The 18,257-nt window shown below is 45.5% G+C and overlaps 1 protein-coding gene across 1 annotated transcript in view; it reads left to right on the forward strand.

Annotated features, from left to right (window-relative positions):
* GLI2 (GLI family zinc finger 2) overlaps positions 1 to 18,257 on the forward strand; it is a 192,952-nt gene that overhangs the window by 161,016 nt on the left and 13,679 nt on the right. The window contains exons 6-11 of the mRNA XM_050340169.1: positions 2,591 to 2,792; positions 4,879 to 5,092; positions 6,623 to 6,736; positions 10,100 to 10,231; positions 13,854 to 14,003; positions 17,425 to 17,589. Of these exons, the coding sequence (XP_050196126.1) occupies positions 2,591 to 2,792; positions 4,879 to 5,092; positions 6,623 to 6,736; positions 10,100 to 10,231; positions 13,854 to 14,003; positions 17,425 to 17,589 (977 nt within the window). The remainder of the gene's footprint in view (positions 1 to 2,590; positions 2,793 to 4,878; positions 5,093 to 6,622; positions 6,737 to 10,099; positions 10,232 to 13,853; positions 14,004 to 17,424; positions 17,590 to 18,257) is intronic.

The raw sequence follows: 18,257 nt of genomic DNA on the forward strand, positions 1-18,257 counted from the left end.
GGCTTTTCTTTCTATTTAGTAATTTATCAAGGGAAGTGGCACATTAATAAACAGATCTCCCTTGAGGTGTGGGAGTAACAGAGATAAATATGACTGTCAAATCTGGCCTGCTTCCTTCTGTTAGAGAAGGAGGAGACTGGGAATGCAAATGTAGGAAACAATATCTATATCTGGAAAGACGCATATTATTTGTAGGACAGAAACACTGGCAACTCATCTGAGATGGCGCCTCATTGCACCTGGTGCAGTATGTACAGAATAAAGCACAAACCCTCTCTAAAGGAACTCATCTAAATAGATGACACTGGGAAATAGGGACACTGAAAGAAGCAGCAATTTACTCAAGGAGGTATGGCTGGGGAGGACTGGAACAGCACCCAGGTCTTCCCCAGTTGTGGCACATGTATTGAATCAAGATGCCTTGTGGCCAGAGAAGGGAAAAACAGAAAGTTTAATTTGTTCAAAGCAGTTACATTAATGCATGAATATGTTGCAGATAGAGGACAGTTTTGACCATTATGATGTAGACCCAAGCAACCTTCACGTTGCTTTTTCTAGGACTCTGGGAGGGCTCAGACTACATGAACCAGGTGTGAAGGCTGAGAATTCTGCACTCCAGCCTTTGCTGAGGGAAGGTTATTTGCTCATTTTGGTTTTGTGTCCATAGTGCTTCTGCGAAGTGTCTACACCTTTTCCAACTTCCATAGAAGTGCTGCTCATCACGGCACAGGAGGCTGGAGTCTTCCAGCTGCAAGCACTAGGAAGGTTTGAGCTCAGTCCCTCCAAATCTTGTAACATCTTTAACATTCAAGAGGTGTTTCTTATAGGCTGCTGCTCTTTCTGTTTGCTACCTGATCATTGAGTCATATTTTCTCTCATCTCCATGCCCGTGAGGCTACAAAATGTAGTTATACAAGCTATTATAAGGAGAATGTGTTCAACATACATGCAACAATTTGATTTTTAGGAGAAATTCCCAATAATGTCAGTATTGCAGGAAAGGTATTGCATGTAGCAACTCTTGATGGTGTAGGACAAAAGTCACAGGAGTGCTTGGTTCAAGTACCAACTTAGCCTTGGACTTCCAGTGGGACCTTGGGACCATTTATCTTGTGCAATGAGGAACGTTATGGGTAGTAAGAGGATGGTGGTACTAAACCCCATTGATTACACATCACCCAGGCATGTTAATGACAGAGCCCCTTAGGTGCACGGGTGAGTCATGTGGAGACTGGAAGACTGCAACCCAGCCACTGGTCTCAGGGAAATGTTGACACAAACTTCTGTGAGCCAACACAAATCAAGCTGGCAGGATATATTTTCCCTCTTTGTATGTCGCATTCATCCTCTCATGTACCAGTACTGTCATCAGGATGGAAAGTTTATGCTCTTGCAAAGTTCCAGGCTTGTATTTGGTGATATACAACCAAAATCTGTACCTCCAAACAGCTAGAGGAAAATAGCTCATATTGCCTGACTGGGCAATTTAGTGTTTTATTCACAGTGCTTAATAGAATAGACCCACAGGAAGCTCTCTGGGGAGACCACCACTGGAAAAGTCAGGTGGTGATGCAGTGCTGTGCTTATCAAGAGAAGGAAATGGAGAGGCTGAGCTCTCCTGCACCCTTGGGTGGATGTCAGAAATTACCAACCAGGTCCCATGACCAAGTGCTGTATTTTACCCTGAGATTGGAGGGATGACTCATTCCAGGCAGGGCTAGGGTTTAGGCAGGTTTTGGATTTGGTACCCTGGTATTGGGGAATGTTGTGATATTGGCCCACCTGCAACTCCCATCCACACCACCCCAGACATTTGAAGGTGGGTCAGGCCTGGGCAGAGTTTCCTCTGGATGAAGTCAGTCATTCCAGTTACAAGTGCTGATACTCTGAGGGATGCCAAACTTTTACAGTAGTAACTCGTCATGTATTGCAGATCCACAAATGGGACTGGCAGGGTTGGAAATGACTTCATGCCTGAATGATTGACAATGGCTAATAGGGACCAGGCAATGGTAGGTCCCCTCGGAGTGGGAGAGTTTGAACTTTGTGCCTGAGCTGCCAAATTGGTTTTCTTAAAACTCTTAATTTACTTTTGGGGTTTCTGGAACCTTGCCTCCTTCATTAATTGGATGGTCAGCATTGTGCTGGTGCTCGTCTGGTTTCCGTTCCCTCTGCACACAAGCACACTCACCATTTGCAATGGTTGCCCCGGCTCGGATGTGCGGCTCTTCTGGCCCGCTGCTCCTGACACCGAGTCAACGGGGACGGCTGCGCTCATGGAAACCTTGCAGGGACGTTTCCCTTTTAATTCTAAGTTAATTTAGTGCCTGTGAAAGGGGGTGATGGACAGGCTTCCGTATCCTCCAGGGACAGCAAAGCAAGGGGGCATTCATGGCACTGCCTGACCCCTGTCATTCACCACCCAGAAGAGAGGAAACATCCCATCAAAGTGCAGCTGGTCCCTGCGCTGCTCCTGGCTCCTGAACATCCCACAGCAGTCATGAGTGCAGCAGTTCTCAGCACTTCCAGCCTGCCTGCAGGAAGGGAGCAGCCCACTGGTTTTGTCTGACAAAGTCTCTCTTTCCTGCAGTGTCCCGATTTTCGAGCCCGCGGGTGACTCCAAGGTTAAGCCGAAAACGAGCCCTATCTATCTCCCCACTGTCTGATGCCAGCATTGATCTCCAAACAATGATCAGGACCTCCCCAAACTCTCTCGTGGCGTACATCAACAACTCCAGAAGCAGTTCAGCGGCGAGTGGCTCCTACGGCCATTTATCTGCCGGGACAATCAGGTAAAGCTTTGGGAACGGACCTGTTCAGATGAGGAACCATCCCTACGAAAAAAGGGATGATCCTCCAGCAAGGGAGACCTTCCCTTCCTTGCAACCTCTGCCTTTGAACATCGGGGCTGCGTAGCGTAGTAAATCAAAGCCCCCATCTGGTTTTGCATGTAGAAGAGTATTTTGTGACATATGGGGTGGGTTTTTTTGGCTGGATTGGGATTGTTGGTTACCATTTTTCCAGCAATTGCAGTATGATCATACCTCCCTGCAAGCAGAAACAGATAATAAATTAATCTAACAAAATGCTCATTGTGAGCAGTTGGACTGGTTAAGAAACACTCTGATTTAAGAGATTGCCCCAAAGTATTCTCCAAATTATTGGCCCACATTCTTAGAAAAAATGTTGTCTGGGTGGATTGAAGAGCATAGTTCTAAAAACATATTTAAAACAAATCTAAACCCTCGAGTAAAGTTTTCTTCAAATCCTAATTAAAAAGCACTTACATTAGGCTGCTGACTGTTGTCAATTCCTGCCGTGATTGCTTCACCGGAGTTTCACAATGTTATTATTCTTTTTATTACTTAACTGTTAAAAATATTAGATTTAATTAACACTGATGTTGCAAAGCAAGGGTTATAAAGATTATGCACTCCTAAAAGTTGTGGGTGAAAACAGAGATATTTCTATTAGTAATTCTAAAATTAATTTTTTAAGTTACTTTATCCAACAGCATCATTTAGAAGATGACTGTAAAATCAAACATAATGCTGATTTAAACACATTGCAACTCCTTGTCTGGTAATCATTTTTTTCCTAGTCTTTTTACCTGTTGTCATCAACTGGACATACCTCTAGCACCTCAACTTATACTCAGATTTTAAGGGTAATGTCTGGTATTTTCAACAAACCAGTGGAGTGCAAAGACCGACCCAACAGTAAATTGTTGGCTTCCAAGGGAATGATCAACTAATAATAATAATAAAGAATTTGAAACTCTTCTTGGTGTTTTAAAAGTATATCCTAAATGTCAGGAATTTTAAGGTGGGTTACATATATAACAGGATAACTGCTAGAAATTTGGGATGAAAAGACTTTTTTGTTATTATTTTAACAATGTGTTAGAGGCTGGAATGAAATCTTCTCTATAAAAGCAAAATTGGAAATGAAGCGTGTTGCTGATCATGGCCCCTTTCTCTGAGCATTCACACCTTGGGCAGTTTTAGAGGTGTGAGAGAAAATACCATGAGGGTAAAGGTTCAGGGCAATCGCTTCTTAAAGGTGGCAAATAATCAGGTTTTGGGCTGAGAATCCATGGTTCATGAATCACCTGCTTAGAGTATCCACAGAGCATCTCTTGTGCTTCTCTGTCTGCGCCCAGGGGACTTGGTCCTGGGGATGAACCCTTCTTTTTCCAAAACCAGAGCTTTGTTTGTCTCAGACTCGTTGCCCCACTTGTCTCCCAAGCAGCCAGGGACTAGTGATGTTCCTGGTCACCACTGACCTAGATTGGAGATGAACCAGTGACCTACATAGGAAGGGTGACATACTTCAGCAGTCCCCTGAGCCAGCACTCCCCTCACCTGAATGCAGAGCAAATTGTACGGTTTTGGACTATGTTAAGTGGATACTTATTCATCCCTGCTGTAATCTGTGCCAAGTGAGCCAGGTGATGCTGGTTTTTCATATCCAGGTTAGCATAACCCCAAGGTTGCGAGTCTGCAAAATCAGTCTGTCTGGGAAAACCCAGGAGCCTCGGGAGCTGCAAAGCCAGATGTGTCCAAGTCCTATCCTCTTCTACACTCCCTGACAAGGGCTTTTGTTGGTTTTTTCACATAAGAAGCAATGAAATTACAAAGTCTCAGTTGTTTCGGGTAAAAATGATTCACCAGTTTGTTGAGGTACACGTGAGGCAAATCACATCTTTGCAGTAAAGGAGGCTGTCAGGCTTATCGTGATATTGAAGATGTCTAGCTGGGGCATCACAGCCTGTCTCCTGGAGACTTCAGGAAACCAAACTTGAATCAGGCGCTAGCTAATGTGACAAATACTGTTTAAAATAACTCCTCATCATTTTCCTTTCTCTTATTGCTGCAGTCCAGCATTCAGCTTCCCCCACCCCCTTAACCCCGTGACATACCAGCAGATCCTGACCCAACAAAGAGGCCTCAGCTCAGCCTTCGGGCACACTCCTCCCCTGATCCAGCCGTCCCCGACCTTCCCCCCACGGCAGCACATGGCAGTGATCTCCGTCAACCCACCGCCAACACAGATCAGCAACAACAGCAACTGCATCTCTGACTCCAACCAGGTAGGAACACCAATCTTGTTCCTCCAGATACTCCTCCTCCCTGCCCTTCATGGTGGCTGTGGGAGTTTTACCCATTCTCTTTTTACTCACACTTTGCATTGCTTTTTCTTTTTCCTGGCTACTGTTTCTGAACTAGTCACAGCCAAATTTTGCATCCACATCCCTTCCTTGCACACACACATACCTACCCATGCAGGAACCAAAGACCTCGATCCATCAAAGTATTGAACATGATATGCAAAGTCATCTCAGGCAGGAAATCTCCTTGAACATGTGCCATGTCCTATTGAAATCAAGGGAATTCAGCACATGCTATAGTGTTTTCCAAGATAAGTACCTGAGCAGTGTGAATCAAGCTTCATCAGTACATTCCAATCCCTCCTCCCTTTTTTACACTGATGTGAACCATGCCAATGGTCTTCAACAAATAAGTACATCCTACATGGAACCTCTTCGCATTTTACTTACTGTTTCTTCTTTTTCAGTAGCTTCTGTCTCAATGTATCCCTGCTGTTGATTTTTACTGTTAAATTTTGCAAAACCAGGGGGCCAAATTTTGAAAATTAGAATTACCATGATGTGTGTGAAATCTCACACCTCAAATGCATTCTTACAAATACCTGTGAGCTCACCCAGGCACATATATGTGTACACAAGCCCTCCACATGCACTGGGTTAGTGAATATGTCTAACACATTCTTAATCATTTTTCTTTTCCACTTACATTCATTCAAAGTTTAAATTGCAGTTGCTTTTCTCCCCAAAGACTTATTTCACCTTATTTCACACTCATTTCAAATTGTTGTTTTAGTTGTATCATACTGAACTTTTCAGACTGGTTTATTGTTTTAGGTTTTCTCATGGTTCCTGCACTGCAAATACTGGTTGTTATTGCAGGTTATTTGATTGATTGGTTTTGTTTTCTTCATACAAACTGGCTACCAAAATAATGTGGCTGGCAGGAGCTCTGCCTCTGTTTAATAGTTTGCAGGACCAATCTTGAGCAATTAGCAAGAGTATTGAAAATGTTAATGTTCCAATTTTATGCACATACAATGGGATGTTTTTTCTCCTGAAGTTGTTCTCATTTTTCAAGAACTAAGCAGAATACACACATAGTCTTTCATGCACCCAGCATGCCAGAGCCCTCATACATAACCAGAGCCCCCTGCTCCCCCCTAGGAATTCATTTTCTCAACAAATCATTTCATCACCTTGAGAAATAAAATTGTGGCTTGGGTGGGGGTTGTATAAGGCTTGGGTGGCTTTTACATGGATTGGATTGTTCTGAAACAGTGCAGCAGTGGTGAGGCCAAGCTCACTGGTGAGCAGAAGATGGGGCTGCCCTTGACTCCTCTTCCCTCTCTTCCATCCCTCTGCCTTGCACAAACCCACACGGGCTGGTTTTCATATGAAACCCAGGCCAACAGGCCAATACCCTGCTGTCCCCTGCCACTTCTGAAGTTCATGCTGCTGCCTGTCTCTCATCCCAAACCCCAGTACCATATCTTGCTTGGTTTTCTTTCCTAGAGCAAGCAAAGTAGCGAGTCGGCCGTGAGCAGCACCGTCAATCCAGTAATTAACAAGCGCAGCAAAGTCAAGACTGAAGTGGAGGGCTTGCCCCCAGTGTCCCCAAACACACAGGTAACCTCCCTGGTGCGAGACATGTTGTGGGGCCGAGGCAGCTGGGTCTTGTCTTTGGGAATAATACTCTTGGCACCTCATGCTGCAGCTGGGAGTAAGGGCAGCGAAGCTTGCCAGGCAAGCGGGTGTCTCCTGGAGCGTGAAGCCCAGGAGGGTACAGGGCAGAGCTGCAGTGATTGAGTGAAATATTCAATGGGTGCCTGGGACTCAGCTTGCTGTTGCTGTGCTTGGATAGAAAAAAAAAAGAGAGGAAATATACCAAGTGTGATAATTTAAAAATCACGTCTTGAGTTTTCTGTGCTGCAAAGCAAGCAGTGTTAGTGTCTCGGAGCAAACATAGATTAGGAGGGAAGCTTGCATGTAGGTAGAAGGCATGCAAAAAAAGGACAACTTCTTGATTCAACAAGGAATTGCTCCTAGAAACATCCTTTACACTGGTGACACAACATTTGACACCAAGAAGGGCCCAAAGGCCTTTGCTTTCTTTCTGGAGCTCTGTGATTGCAAACTGTTTAATGGCTGACAGTATCCATCTGACCGTCCTTTATCACAACTGTAAACTATCAGGAGTGCTCTGGGCACTTCATTTTCATGAAATATTAGACTGTGTTATTGTCAAGCGAATGGAAGAGTTGATGACAAATTTCTCCTTCTGCCCTGGTTCAGGAGCAGGTCTCAGCATGATGCATGGGGACAGCAACATGTGCAGTCATCAGGGGGCTGGTAAAATTGATGAAGATAGCATATCAGGGAAAGATAAACATGCTGTAGTCAGCACGATTAGGGCAAAGAGGCACCTCTCTGGAGCTTTGAGTTTAGGAGTGCATCTACACACTGCTGCAAAATCACAAGCCCCGAAAAACCAATCTGGCCACCACCCGGGCTAATAGGGCAACATGTTTATTTCTTGTAGCAAATGAAAAAATACTCGAAAGCTACTACCTGCTTTGTCAAAGCATGTGTAGCAGAGTAGCTGTGGGACAGACAGCTGCTTGCTCAATGGCTGTAATCCTCTGTTCTTTTCTCGCTCTGGTACGAAGCGATGTGCACCCAGCCTCAGGGAGTGCTTGGATAGTGGCTCACCCTTGCAGCCCTGCCCCAGAGTTTAATCCACTGGGTCTTATAGGCACTGAAATTAGCACTGAAAGAAAGGGGAAGTAGTTTAAAGTGGTGCAAGAAGATTTGATTGGAATAGCAAGGTGAAATTAAGAGTAGGAAAATGCACACTGATCATCTAATAATTCCTAATTTGGCAATATGTGAAGTAATACCCCAAGGGAAATGTAGGCTCCACATCTTGCAGCATTTCAGTATTGACTGGGAAATCACTAGAAAGTACCATGTAAGAGGCAGCCCATTCTTGGCAAGGAGGACAGATTAAAAAGCTGAATGTCGTGTCTCCTCTTTGGTCTAAGCAACAGCAATTCGTTAAATTTGGGAATTCCTTTTCTGCAGGAGACTGTTCTGAAAAGTTGTGTTTCAGTCAATTGACTGATTCATTTTTTGCCGACTATAAAGCTCATCCTTCCCAAAAAAAGCATGTATGTGTATGTTTTGTTTTGGAAATGCTGCACTGGAAACGCCTCATGTGAGTTGTGGTTTGGGTATTCAAAATCCTTGGCCAGACGGTATCTCCCATAATGGCTTGTGCTCTAAAAAAAATGCAATCCAGACAAGATTTGTGGGACACAGTGGAACACCAAGCATGAGGGACCTGAGTTACTGAGCTCTTACAGATTAGCATTGAACTAGCCAGAAATAAAACAAGTCAGTCCTCTTCAACAAATAAAATGGTTTCAATTCAGTTCTTCCAACAGAAGGTATAAAATTTTGGCAAAATAAGATTTTTAGTAGAAAATTTGTTTTCTAGGGACCACACTTTGCATGAAGACAAATGTTTCAACAAAAGATAATGCTCACAACTCAACCAAATAGGAATTTCAGGAAAAAGAGCTACTATTTGAACTTTCTCAGACTATTGCTATGGGCTCTCATACAGTTTGAATCTCCAGAAGTCTTTTAGTAAATTACTAGTTTCCTGTCCCAAGAACCACCTTGCAATACTTCTTCTTTTAAATTAAGAGCTAATTAAAACAAATCTCTTCTTCTCCATATCTAAACTTTTGAATCGAAAAGACACAGCTGGCATGTATGTCATGAGCTGGTTAATGAAAATTGTTGAACTTTGGTCCAGTATGTCTCACTTTCCAAACCATATAATGCCATTAACTCATTAATCATTGCAGCTCCACAGTAGGCATTGGGAAGGTATTGGTGGGGAAGGAAATGGCAACCAGATAGATTTGTTTGGGCAGGCCAGAGACAGTTCAAGATGGGTCTGGCTGTGTCTGCACACATATGGGTCCAACTGGAGAATCAGGTCATGAGGAACGGTGTCTGCTGTGGTCAGTCATCCCAGATGCTCCTGTGTAAAGCTGTCCTGCCAGTGGGATGTTTTGTTCTAGGTAGTAGTAGTAATTGGGAGGAAAGAGAATGAAGGAGAACAAAACCTGCAGGGTTTTGTCTTGCTAAATTTCCAAGGCAATATTGGCTGCTGATTGCCTTGTCTCCAGTGCAAGTGTGTCAGATGCATTCAGAGCTGACAGTTGTCCTTACTCTGAATTGTACTAATTATGTTGTGTGTTACACTATTGTGTAGTTGTCCATGCTTTAATCCTCATAGCAGCCGTAATAAAAATCTTCTGTGCTTCATTTAGCACTGAGGAGCTGGCTAGACAAAGTTAAGGAGAGAGCTCACAGCATGCTCAGCATTAAAGAAACTCATTTATGAGTCCAGAGTTCCTGGAGCTCTGTTCTGCAACCCCAGTCTTCACTGGGTCTTGCTCAAACGTCCCAAATTTCATTCTCAGAGAAGTGCTTTGAGAGCTCATCACTTTGTCCCTGTGGAGCATCCTGCAGGCATAAATCTTTGAGTAAGGATTAGGTATCACTTTCTCATCTACTAAAAGATGCAGAAAACAGGAACCCTCTCCCCAGCCCGTTTCAGGTGAGTGAGGTAACCAGTAGGTTCTGAGTTCTCTGTGGTTTCTTCATGCTCATGTTTCCCCACTTTGTCCAGATCAGAAGTTTTGCTCCAACAAAGAACACAACCAAAGGTCAAGAGCCAGCTTTTTCCTCTCTCCAACCTTTCCTGAGACTACCCACAACCTGGCTGAAGCCAGGCATTGCTATGGTGATGTCTTCGGGATATTTCATGTCATGTCATTAACTCTGATCCACTTCTACCAAAACTCTATAACTTTCTATTTCACGGTAATCGTGGATGTTACGTAGCCAAAGCAAGTAATGGAGAAATTAAGATGAAAGAAGTTCACTTATACAATGCACTGTTGTGTGTTTCAGGAGCATCTGACAGACCTGAAAGAAGATCTAGATAAGGATGAATGTAAACAGGAGCCTGAGGTGATTTATGAGACTAACTGTCACTGGGAAGGGTGCACAAAGGAATATGACACTCAAGAGCAGCTCGTCCATGTGAGTAATGGTTGGGAGGAAACCCCAGCGATAAATTTGGGTTTCTGTGCACTTGTCCTCATATTTTATCACTAGCTGCTGTACAGCCAGAGCTCACCCTGGGAGCTACTAAAGGTGCAAATCAGAGATACGGTGTGTAAACACTGCCAAAGCAGGTCGCTGCTCCCTGAAGAGTTCAGCTGAAAGAAGCCTCTCATAGATTATGTGATACTGCTCCCTTCTCAGCTGCTGAGGCTGCAGTTTCAGCCTCCCTTGTGTATGGCCCAGTGACAGAAGGCTCTGTGCAGAAGGGCCTGATCAGAAAATGTAGAAGGGGGCTGAGCCCTTCCCCCTTCACTGGCCATATTCACTGAGCTTTCCCATGTAGTTACTCCAGCTTTGGGTCAGGGATTGTCTGTGCTGTCCCCAGTCCTAGTCCAGACCGTGAAAGGCTTTTATGCTGCTTTGACATGAGCTGTGAGGCCATATCACTTAGAGGCTGTTGACCTACTCAGCTCATCCCTCACACAAAAATAGAGCACTTCCAGAGTTTGGAGACATGCTTCAGTGTCTCCATCAGTCTGAAATACAGAAAGTGGGTTGATTTTCTGAAACTTGGGAAACAGCGCTTCCATAATCACAGTGGTGTCCCCAAACTAGTGTCAAAACCGCTCTCTGAAGGATCCCCAAACCAAATCATTAATCAGATTTTCAGTTCTAATTAATTCCAAGAACCTTTGCTTCATCTGGGAATCCACTGTTTGGTTTCTTTTGGCTTCTGGGGTCAACAAATCCCTCATACTCAGAGCAAATGCCTGTGAAATCAGACACGGTCTCTATCTAAGCCCCATCCTGCCTCGAGCCCAGCACCCTGCCAGTCATTATTTTGGATCTCTGGTGTGAGCCCCATTTTTTTGAAGCCAGCCCATATCTGCAGGGAATCCACCAGCCTAGCAACTCTAGGCCTGTTGCTTGCAGCTAAGTGTTGGATTGGGCAAATTTTGCAGGAGCTGCTACCTCCTCATTTTCCTCCAGCCTTCTACTACTTGTCTTAGCCAGGGTCCCAGTTTACCAGGGGTCACTAATGTGCAACTCACATGTAGCCCACTTCCTGAGGGCTTTTGTCTGCTCTCACCCTTTTTTATATATCTTCTTTTGAGATATGTTTAGATACCACCAAGTAGGCATCAGTACGATTTACCCAAGTTCTGCAGACAAACATTATCTTAGCCCAGAGGGACCACACTCTAAATTATAATTTTGGGCACATGCTCTTCTCCCATCTAAGGCTGGTGCCTGCCCACCTCTGCCAGAAGTCAGTGTTTAAGTGCAACAAGTCCTTGAGTACAGGCAGATTTGGAAATGGCTTTCAAGGCCAAATGAGTGATAAGGTGCTTAATGGGTTGCACATTGCATGCCATGGGGTGTTGCTTTTCTGGGGTTAAACCACAGCAGTCCTGTCAGGTGGGCTGAGCTCACATTTGTCCAGCAGTTTTTGTGTATTTCCCTCTCAGATGTAAGAAAAACTAACTCTGCCCAGGGCAAAGTGCAGAGCACCAGACAGCTCAGCAAAATTTATTTCCAGAAAACAAACCAAAGAAAAACATTCAATGAAATATCCAAGATTTTCCTAAATTTGGAAAGTTATAAAAATGGAGGCTTCAGTACTATGATTACTAGCAGCGTGGGGTTGTGGATTTGGGATACCCAAAATACACATGGAAATGAAATACAGATGTCGTGGACCAACTTCTGAGAAGGTGGCATCTCACCATGCGTGGAAAAACTCTAGTTTGTATGCAGAGCAAAGTACCTGGGCTAGCAGGGTCTGTTCCCCACAGACAGTGCACAGTGTGCTTGTGGGAGAAGTGAGTGTCAACAGGGAGCTGCAGGAGTGAGGATATATTTTTGCAAGCACTATTGCTGCTCCCAACCTCAAAGGTCACACTGAATTTGAGAGAAGTTTGAGAGAAGCCCAGGCAAAGCCTCCAGCCAGGTGGGGGCTATGGAGCTGTAGCTGAAGTGGGATGAGTTGTGCAACTGCTCCTCCACCACATGATGGGAAGCAGATGTTGCCCAGACAGTGAGTGAATAGTTCTGAATGGGGGCTACAGTTCCTTTTCCATAAATGTTCTTCTTCTGGCCCAAGCAAGTCCAAATGGGCAAGCCTGTGCTCTCCCCCACCACTAGCACTGCCTTGTGTAGTCTTAGTTGCAAGTCAGACTCCCACACAAACAGAGCCTGGAGACATATCTTTCCAGTCTGGTCTGGGCATGGTTTAGCATGCCCATGGGTCTCCTGGGAGGTTCACCAGTTTTCCAAAATCTGAGGCTAAAATCTCACACCAGTGCTATGTAATAAAACCAGAACTGTAGGCACAGAACTCCAAACTGAACCAAAACCTCTCCCAAATGCAGCCTCCCCTGACTCTCCCAGCATGCAGCTTTGGCTCTCAGTTTTTACTAGTAGTGCCCAAGAGACCAGCTGAGCCACACACACCTCCTCTTGTCTCTAGGTAGAACTGGGACCCCAAGCAGCAGGTCCCTGACCCCAGGGTTGGATCACAGCACACAGAACATTGAGGTTAGATTTGGCTGGGACTGAGAAGGCTGATGATTCTGTTTTAATGTACTTTTGTGTCCTCATATTGCCTCACCACCCCGAGAAAATCTCATCCCAAGCTGCAAAATGTGTGCCTGGCCTTGGCCGGGGGGACGAAGGCGGGGGCTGGAAAAAATCTCAGCACAAAAAAAGCCAAAACCCAAACCCAGAGTGGTTTATTTTAGGATTTCCTGTCAGTGAATGTCTACTGAAAACACAGGAGCGAGGACAGGCATTATTTTTGGCAATGAGACCCCATTCAGAGAGACAAGGCTGCCGCGGGAACAGCACTGCCGACAGACTGGTCTCTGGCTCTGTTTATTTTCAGCAGAGCTTCATCTGCCCTGCACTGGGAAAAAGCGATTCTTCCTCCCAGGGTGGACGAAGGCACCATTCTGGGTCTGGGTTTTCAACACCCCAGCACAGGATTTCATGGACCAGAGTAATTAGCAGTAATTGATGCGACCGAGCTTTCGTTGGCGCATAGCTCACAGATGCTGTCATTTCCTGCCAGCCACCAGTGCTGGACAGCAGGTGGATGTCTTGGGGCCAGTGTATGGGCTGGTGTGCAAGCAGGCTTAGAAACATAGAATCATTCAGGTTGGAAAAGACCTTTAAGATCACTAAACCCAACCGAGGCTTGTCTCCTCCTGTCCACCACCCTCCAGCAGCTCCCCAGGAAAGTGTCCCAGCTGCATAAATGCAGCACAGCAGGGTTCAGCAGAGATAAAACTTGCTGCACTCTCCCTCAGGAGTGACATCAAACAACTGAGGGGGACACTGAGAGGGCTCCTCTTTCCCTGGCACCGTGGATTCCCATTCCATTTGCAAACCTCCCATTTGGAGCCAGCGTGCTGAGTGCTGTGTACCTTCTGCAGGACACACCAGACCACAGTGTTGGGTCCTGTGTCCCTGGTGTTATCTGTGCACCTGGCACCCAGGTGCAACTGGGGAGGGAACATCTGGCTTTTGGAGCACTGCGTGTGCTTCGCTGGTATCAGCTCTTCCAGGAGTGACCTGCTTTTCCTTTCTCTCCTACCAGCACATCAACAATGATCACATCCATGGGGAGAAGAAGGAGTTTGTCTGCCGCTGGCAGGACTGCACACGGGAGCAGAAGCCCTTCAAGGCTCAGTATATGTTGGTGGTGCACATGCGAAGGCACACAGGAGAGAAGCCACACAAGTGCACGGTGAGCTGGCAGGGACACGTGGTGCATCTCACTTGGCAAGAGGGGTGCGGGACTTTGTTGGTCACAAAAATATGTGTGCAGACACAGACATGGCTTCAAGTAGGTACCCAAGCAAGGTACCCACTGGCACCCAGCTCAGAGCCAGTCCAGCTGTCTGTGTCTGGGTTACAGCTGCTTGCAGGCTAGACCTGGGACAGGACAAGAGGTCAAGGAATATGGTCGAGATGCTAGTGGGCAAAACTGCATTTCCTTGGAAGAATTGGTTTCAGACCTAGCACAACTCAGGACAAGTCACTTGAGGTAGAAATTCAGACAACTTAGTTACCTACATCAAGGAAAAAAATCCAGTAATGCCACACTATGGGGAACCACCTAACCTTGGTCATGTCTAACTTGACATCACCCACTACTGCTGCTGGGACTGGAAGTTTCCCTCACCCACACACCCAAGCATACAGACAAGCCTCCTTCCAGCCTGGGAATCTAGGCCAACACCTCCTTCTTCTTCTCTCAATCCAGAGGTGAGGTCAACCCTATGTGCTTAAATCCCAAGAGGAGCCCAGTCCCCAGACTTTTTGCATACCAGCAATACTGTCTAGTGTTAAACTCTGCCTGAGGAAGAGCCTGAGGTAATCTTTTGTATCTCAGCCCCATGGAAACATGGGAGAACTGGGCTCTCATCCTGCTTAACCTCAAGACATTAAAGCCCATATCTGCCTTCACACCTGGAGTCTCTCACCCCACTGCTGTCAGAAGTAGGGCAGTCCAGGATGCCTGATGGTGAGCACAAGAGGGAAGCAAGGTATGAAGTTTAGTGGCTGTGGTCAACTGGTGGGAGAGGAGAGGTATTTATAATCTCCCTCCTCTTATGTTTGAGCCCTTTTTCCTCCTGAAGGTCATCCATGTCTTTTGATACCCCCTACTCTCTGCCTTCTCCTCCCGCCAGCTTTTCATACCTCCTCTGCTGTCAGCATTACACTGTTCCTCTCCCCAGAGTCTCAGGGATGAGTCTCTTTCTGCTCACCAGATGTCTAAGCTCTCCTCCTGTATCTTTCTGCTCTTCTGCTCCATTAGCTACTTCCAGCCCTGCTCCCTCCCTGGCTGTGCCCCAGCTTCTGCTTACAAATATTAGGATATGTATGATTTGCTTGCTGCATGACTCCTTTATCAATCTCCCAGCCCTGTGTTCATTTAATTTAGAGCATAAGCTCCCCTGGGGCACAGGGCCATGTCCTTTGTTTTAATCTTCTAAAGCACTTTGCCCAGTCTAGTGCTTTACCAATCTTCCTTAAAAGTATGAAGAAATATTGATTGTTAATGCACTACGAAGTGAGCACTGAGGGAGAGTCTAGCCCTCCCCTTGCAGGTAGAGGGACTTGGAAGGCAACCAGCATCAGTGACTGCACCCTCTTCAGTGCTGTGATGGAGCAGGAAAAAGCACTGCTGCACAATTCTTCTTTCAAGCCTCAGTTGTGTCACACTGGAGCAGTGGCAAGGCTGTGTGTGTTTGGGTCTCAAGTCATCCTCTGCCTCCTGAAGAACTACAGTCCCTACATGTGCAATATGTCACAGCAACTCTCCCTGAAGTGGAGTAGCACCTCTTTCCAAGTGCCTGGGATACATGGCAGCTCTGCAGACGGTGCCCTTCTGTGGCAGAGCATTCCTCATCCAAGTCTGGCAGTGATTTTTCAAAGCGCCGTTTGTTTCAGACAAGAAGTCTGTGGTGTACATAAAGCTACAGATGAGCCCAATTGCAGCCTGGGATTTGGTCAAGGATTATTTCAACAGATGACAGCCAGAACTCCCACTGACATAATCAAATCCACACGTAAGAGTGGGAACAACTGCTTTGAACATGCACGGGCTGCTTTGCTGAGAAACTCTTATTTGAAAATGTGGCCTTAGAACTTTTGCTCTTTATAACTGCATTTTTGTGTCAGTATCCAGCAAAACCAGAATGGACACATGAGTTGCTTCATGCTGAGTTCCCTTTGTTTTCCAGCAAGAGGAATGATATATTCCAATATATTCCAATAACTGTAAGCGACTTGAGTTACAAAGGATTGTCTGCACAGGGCAAGAGAAGAAAGGGGTATACTATGCTACCTCAAAGTTGTGGCACATTCTAGGGGACAAATGGGCTAATGAAAGTTGTCTGAGGAAGAGGAACTGGATCATCCCACCCTCACAAAGCTGTGGAAGGAATCAGCTCTTGCAGGGTGTTTCTACTGTCCTTGAAGAGATCTGGATATCTCAAGAGCAGAGCAAGTTTGCCTTATGTCCATTGTCCCTATGCCAGACCTTAAAGGGAAGCTTAAGTAATCCTACTTATTTTCCAGCACAACAAAGTTATATGAGATCAGCCTGTGCCCACATGCTTCATGGGTGTCATGGGCTGTATGTTTGCCTTACTCCTTGCAGTGCAGGCAAGTCCTGTACATGTGGAGCACAAGGAGACAGGTACTGTTGCTATTGCACGCAGTTGCCATTTTCCAGACCTCTGGACATGTAGGACCACTCAGCTGCCCATGGGGAAATCAGACACTTAGCATGACCTGTCCTGGTGTGGCACCAGTTTCTTCACTGGCCAAGACTCATAGCAATGTGAAGCTCTGTCACATCTGGACTGAACTTGGTTTGAGGTGAAATCCTCCCATTCTGGGACAGGGCAGGTGCAGGGAGGGAGGGAGGAGCCTCCAGCCCAGCCAGAGTGGAGGGTGGCAGGACTTACATCACCCGAAGCCTCACCACATCTCCCAAGCTGCTCCTTCTCGTTGTGTGGGCAGCTGGTTTCCTTCCAGGAGGAAGGTTCCTGGCCTGTTTTGTCATCCAAAAATCCATCTGTCTTCAAGACCGAGAGTCTTGTTTTTTAAACGGGTAATGTCAGACAGCCTGACCACAGCATCCTCCGAGAATAGACCCAAGCTATAATTTGGGAAACTTCAAAGCTTGCTAGATTTCTGCTTTTGTGTTAGGGAACGGTCTGCCCTTTCCAGTTCTGGCGCTAGTGAAGTTGCAAGGCTGGTCAAATTGTGGAGTAGCTGTCAGTTCACTAGGTGGGGAGGAGGGGGCCTCTGTTTCTGAGCGTGTTAGATGCAGAGAGGTGGCAGGAGGGGCTAAGAGAGCTTTGGGAGGAGTGGAGGGGTGTTTAACCCTGCTGGAAAAAAAGAGTCTCTTGTTGAAATGTCAGGTGGGTACCCAACAAGGAGCAGCACCTTAAATATGACTCATTGCTGAAACTCTCAGCCTGCCTAGGGAAGCTAATTCTCCCAACAAAGTGGATGTTGTTCCCTAAAACACAGGCCCTTTAAAGGGAAGGAAAAAAAGAAAGAATGAGAAACAGATGAGAAGGGTTTAGGCAAGGGGAAAATCAAATTTTTCTGGTTAATTAATCACTCCTCTTGTGTTTTTTTAATTTTAGTTTGAGGGCTGCTCCAAAGCCTATTCCCGCCTGGAGAACTTAAAGACACACCTGAGGTCCCACACTGGAGAAAAACCCTATGTCTGTGAACATGAAGGCTGCAATAAAGCCTTTTCCAATGCCTCAGACAGAGCCAAGCACCAGAACAGGACGCATTCCAATGAGGTAAGCCTGGGCTCACCGCAGCTCAACGGAGGGTTTTTTTTAAATTTTGCTGACAATAAACATACACTTTACACACTGGACTCATGTAAAAAGAAACCTACTGTAATGAGAGGTTTTTCTTATTTTTTAATGGGATTTATTTTGCTGGAGAGCCAGACCACATTAGCTTTATATTTATGAAAGCCGTGTTTGAAATCATAAACAGATGTTGAAGTATGCAAACTTTTTAATCGACTTTGGATATTAAAACAAGCATTTTCCAAATCTATAATTTTTAATAGCATAGATAGTATTGTACAGTTGTGCATGTGGTGTTTAATATTACTGTGGAGCAGACTTGTAGTAACGTAACAGCTACCTTGTATCCTGATGCTCTGGAAATAATACTGCCTCCATCATTTGATGTACGATGATAGAGCACAATGCAATGCTTTGTTAACCTTGGATAATTAAGACCCACTATTAGTAGTTGGGGAGCAGAGGAAATTGCCTTTATTCTAACGCATGTGATGGTCTGTTGCAATCAACCACAGCCGACGATTGAAATTTATATTACCACTAATTAGCTGACAGGGGAAGAAAAAACAACACTCTAAAGTTCTAATAGTGTTTTCAGCCATGAAGAATTCAGTCTGTAGCCTAATTTGCAACAGTTAAATATAGACTAT

Source organism: Myiozetetes cayanensis, unplaced genomic scaffold (genome assembly GCF_022539395.1).
Source record: "Myiozetetes cayanensis isolate MyiCay16 unplaced genomic scaffold, myiCay2020 scf9, whole genome shotgun sequence".
NCBI classification, from domain to species: domain Eukaryota; kingdom Metazoa; phylum Chordata; class Aves; order Passeriformes; family Tyrannidae; genus Myiozetetes; species Myiozetetes cayanensis.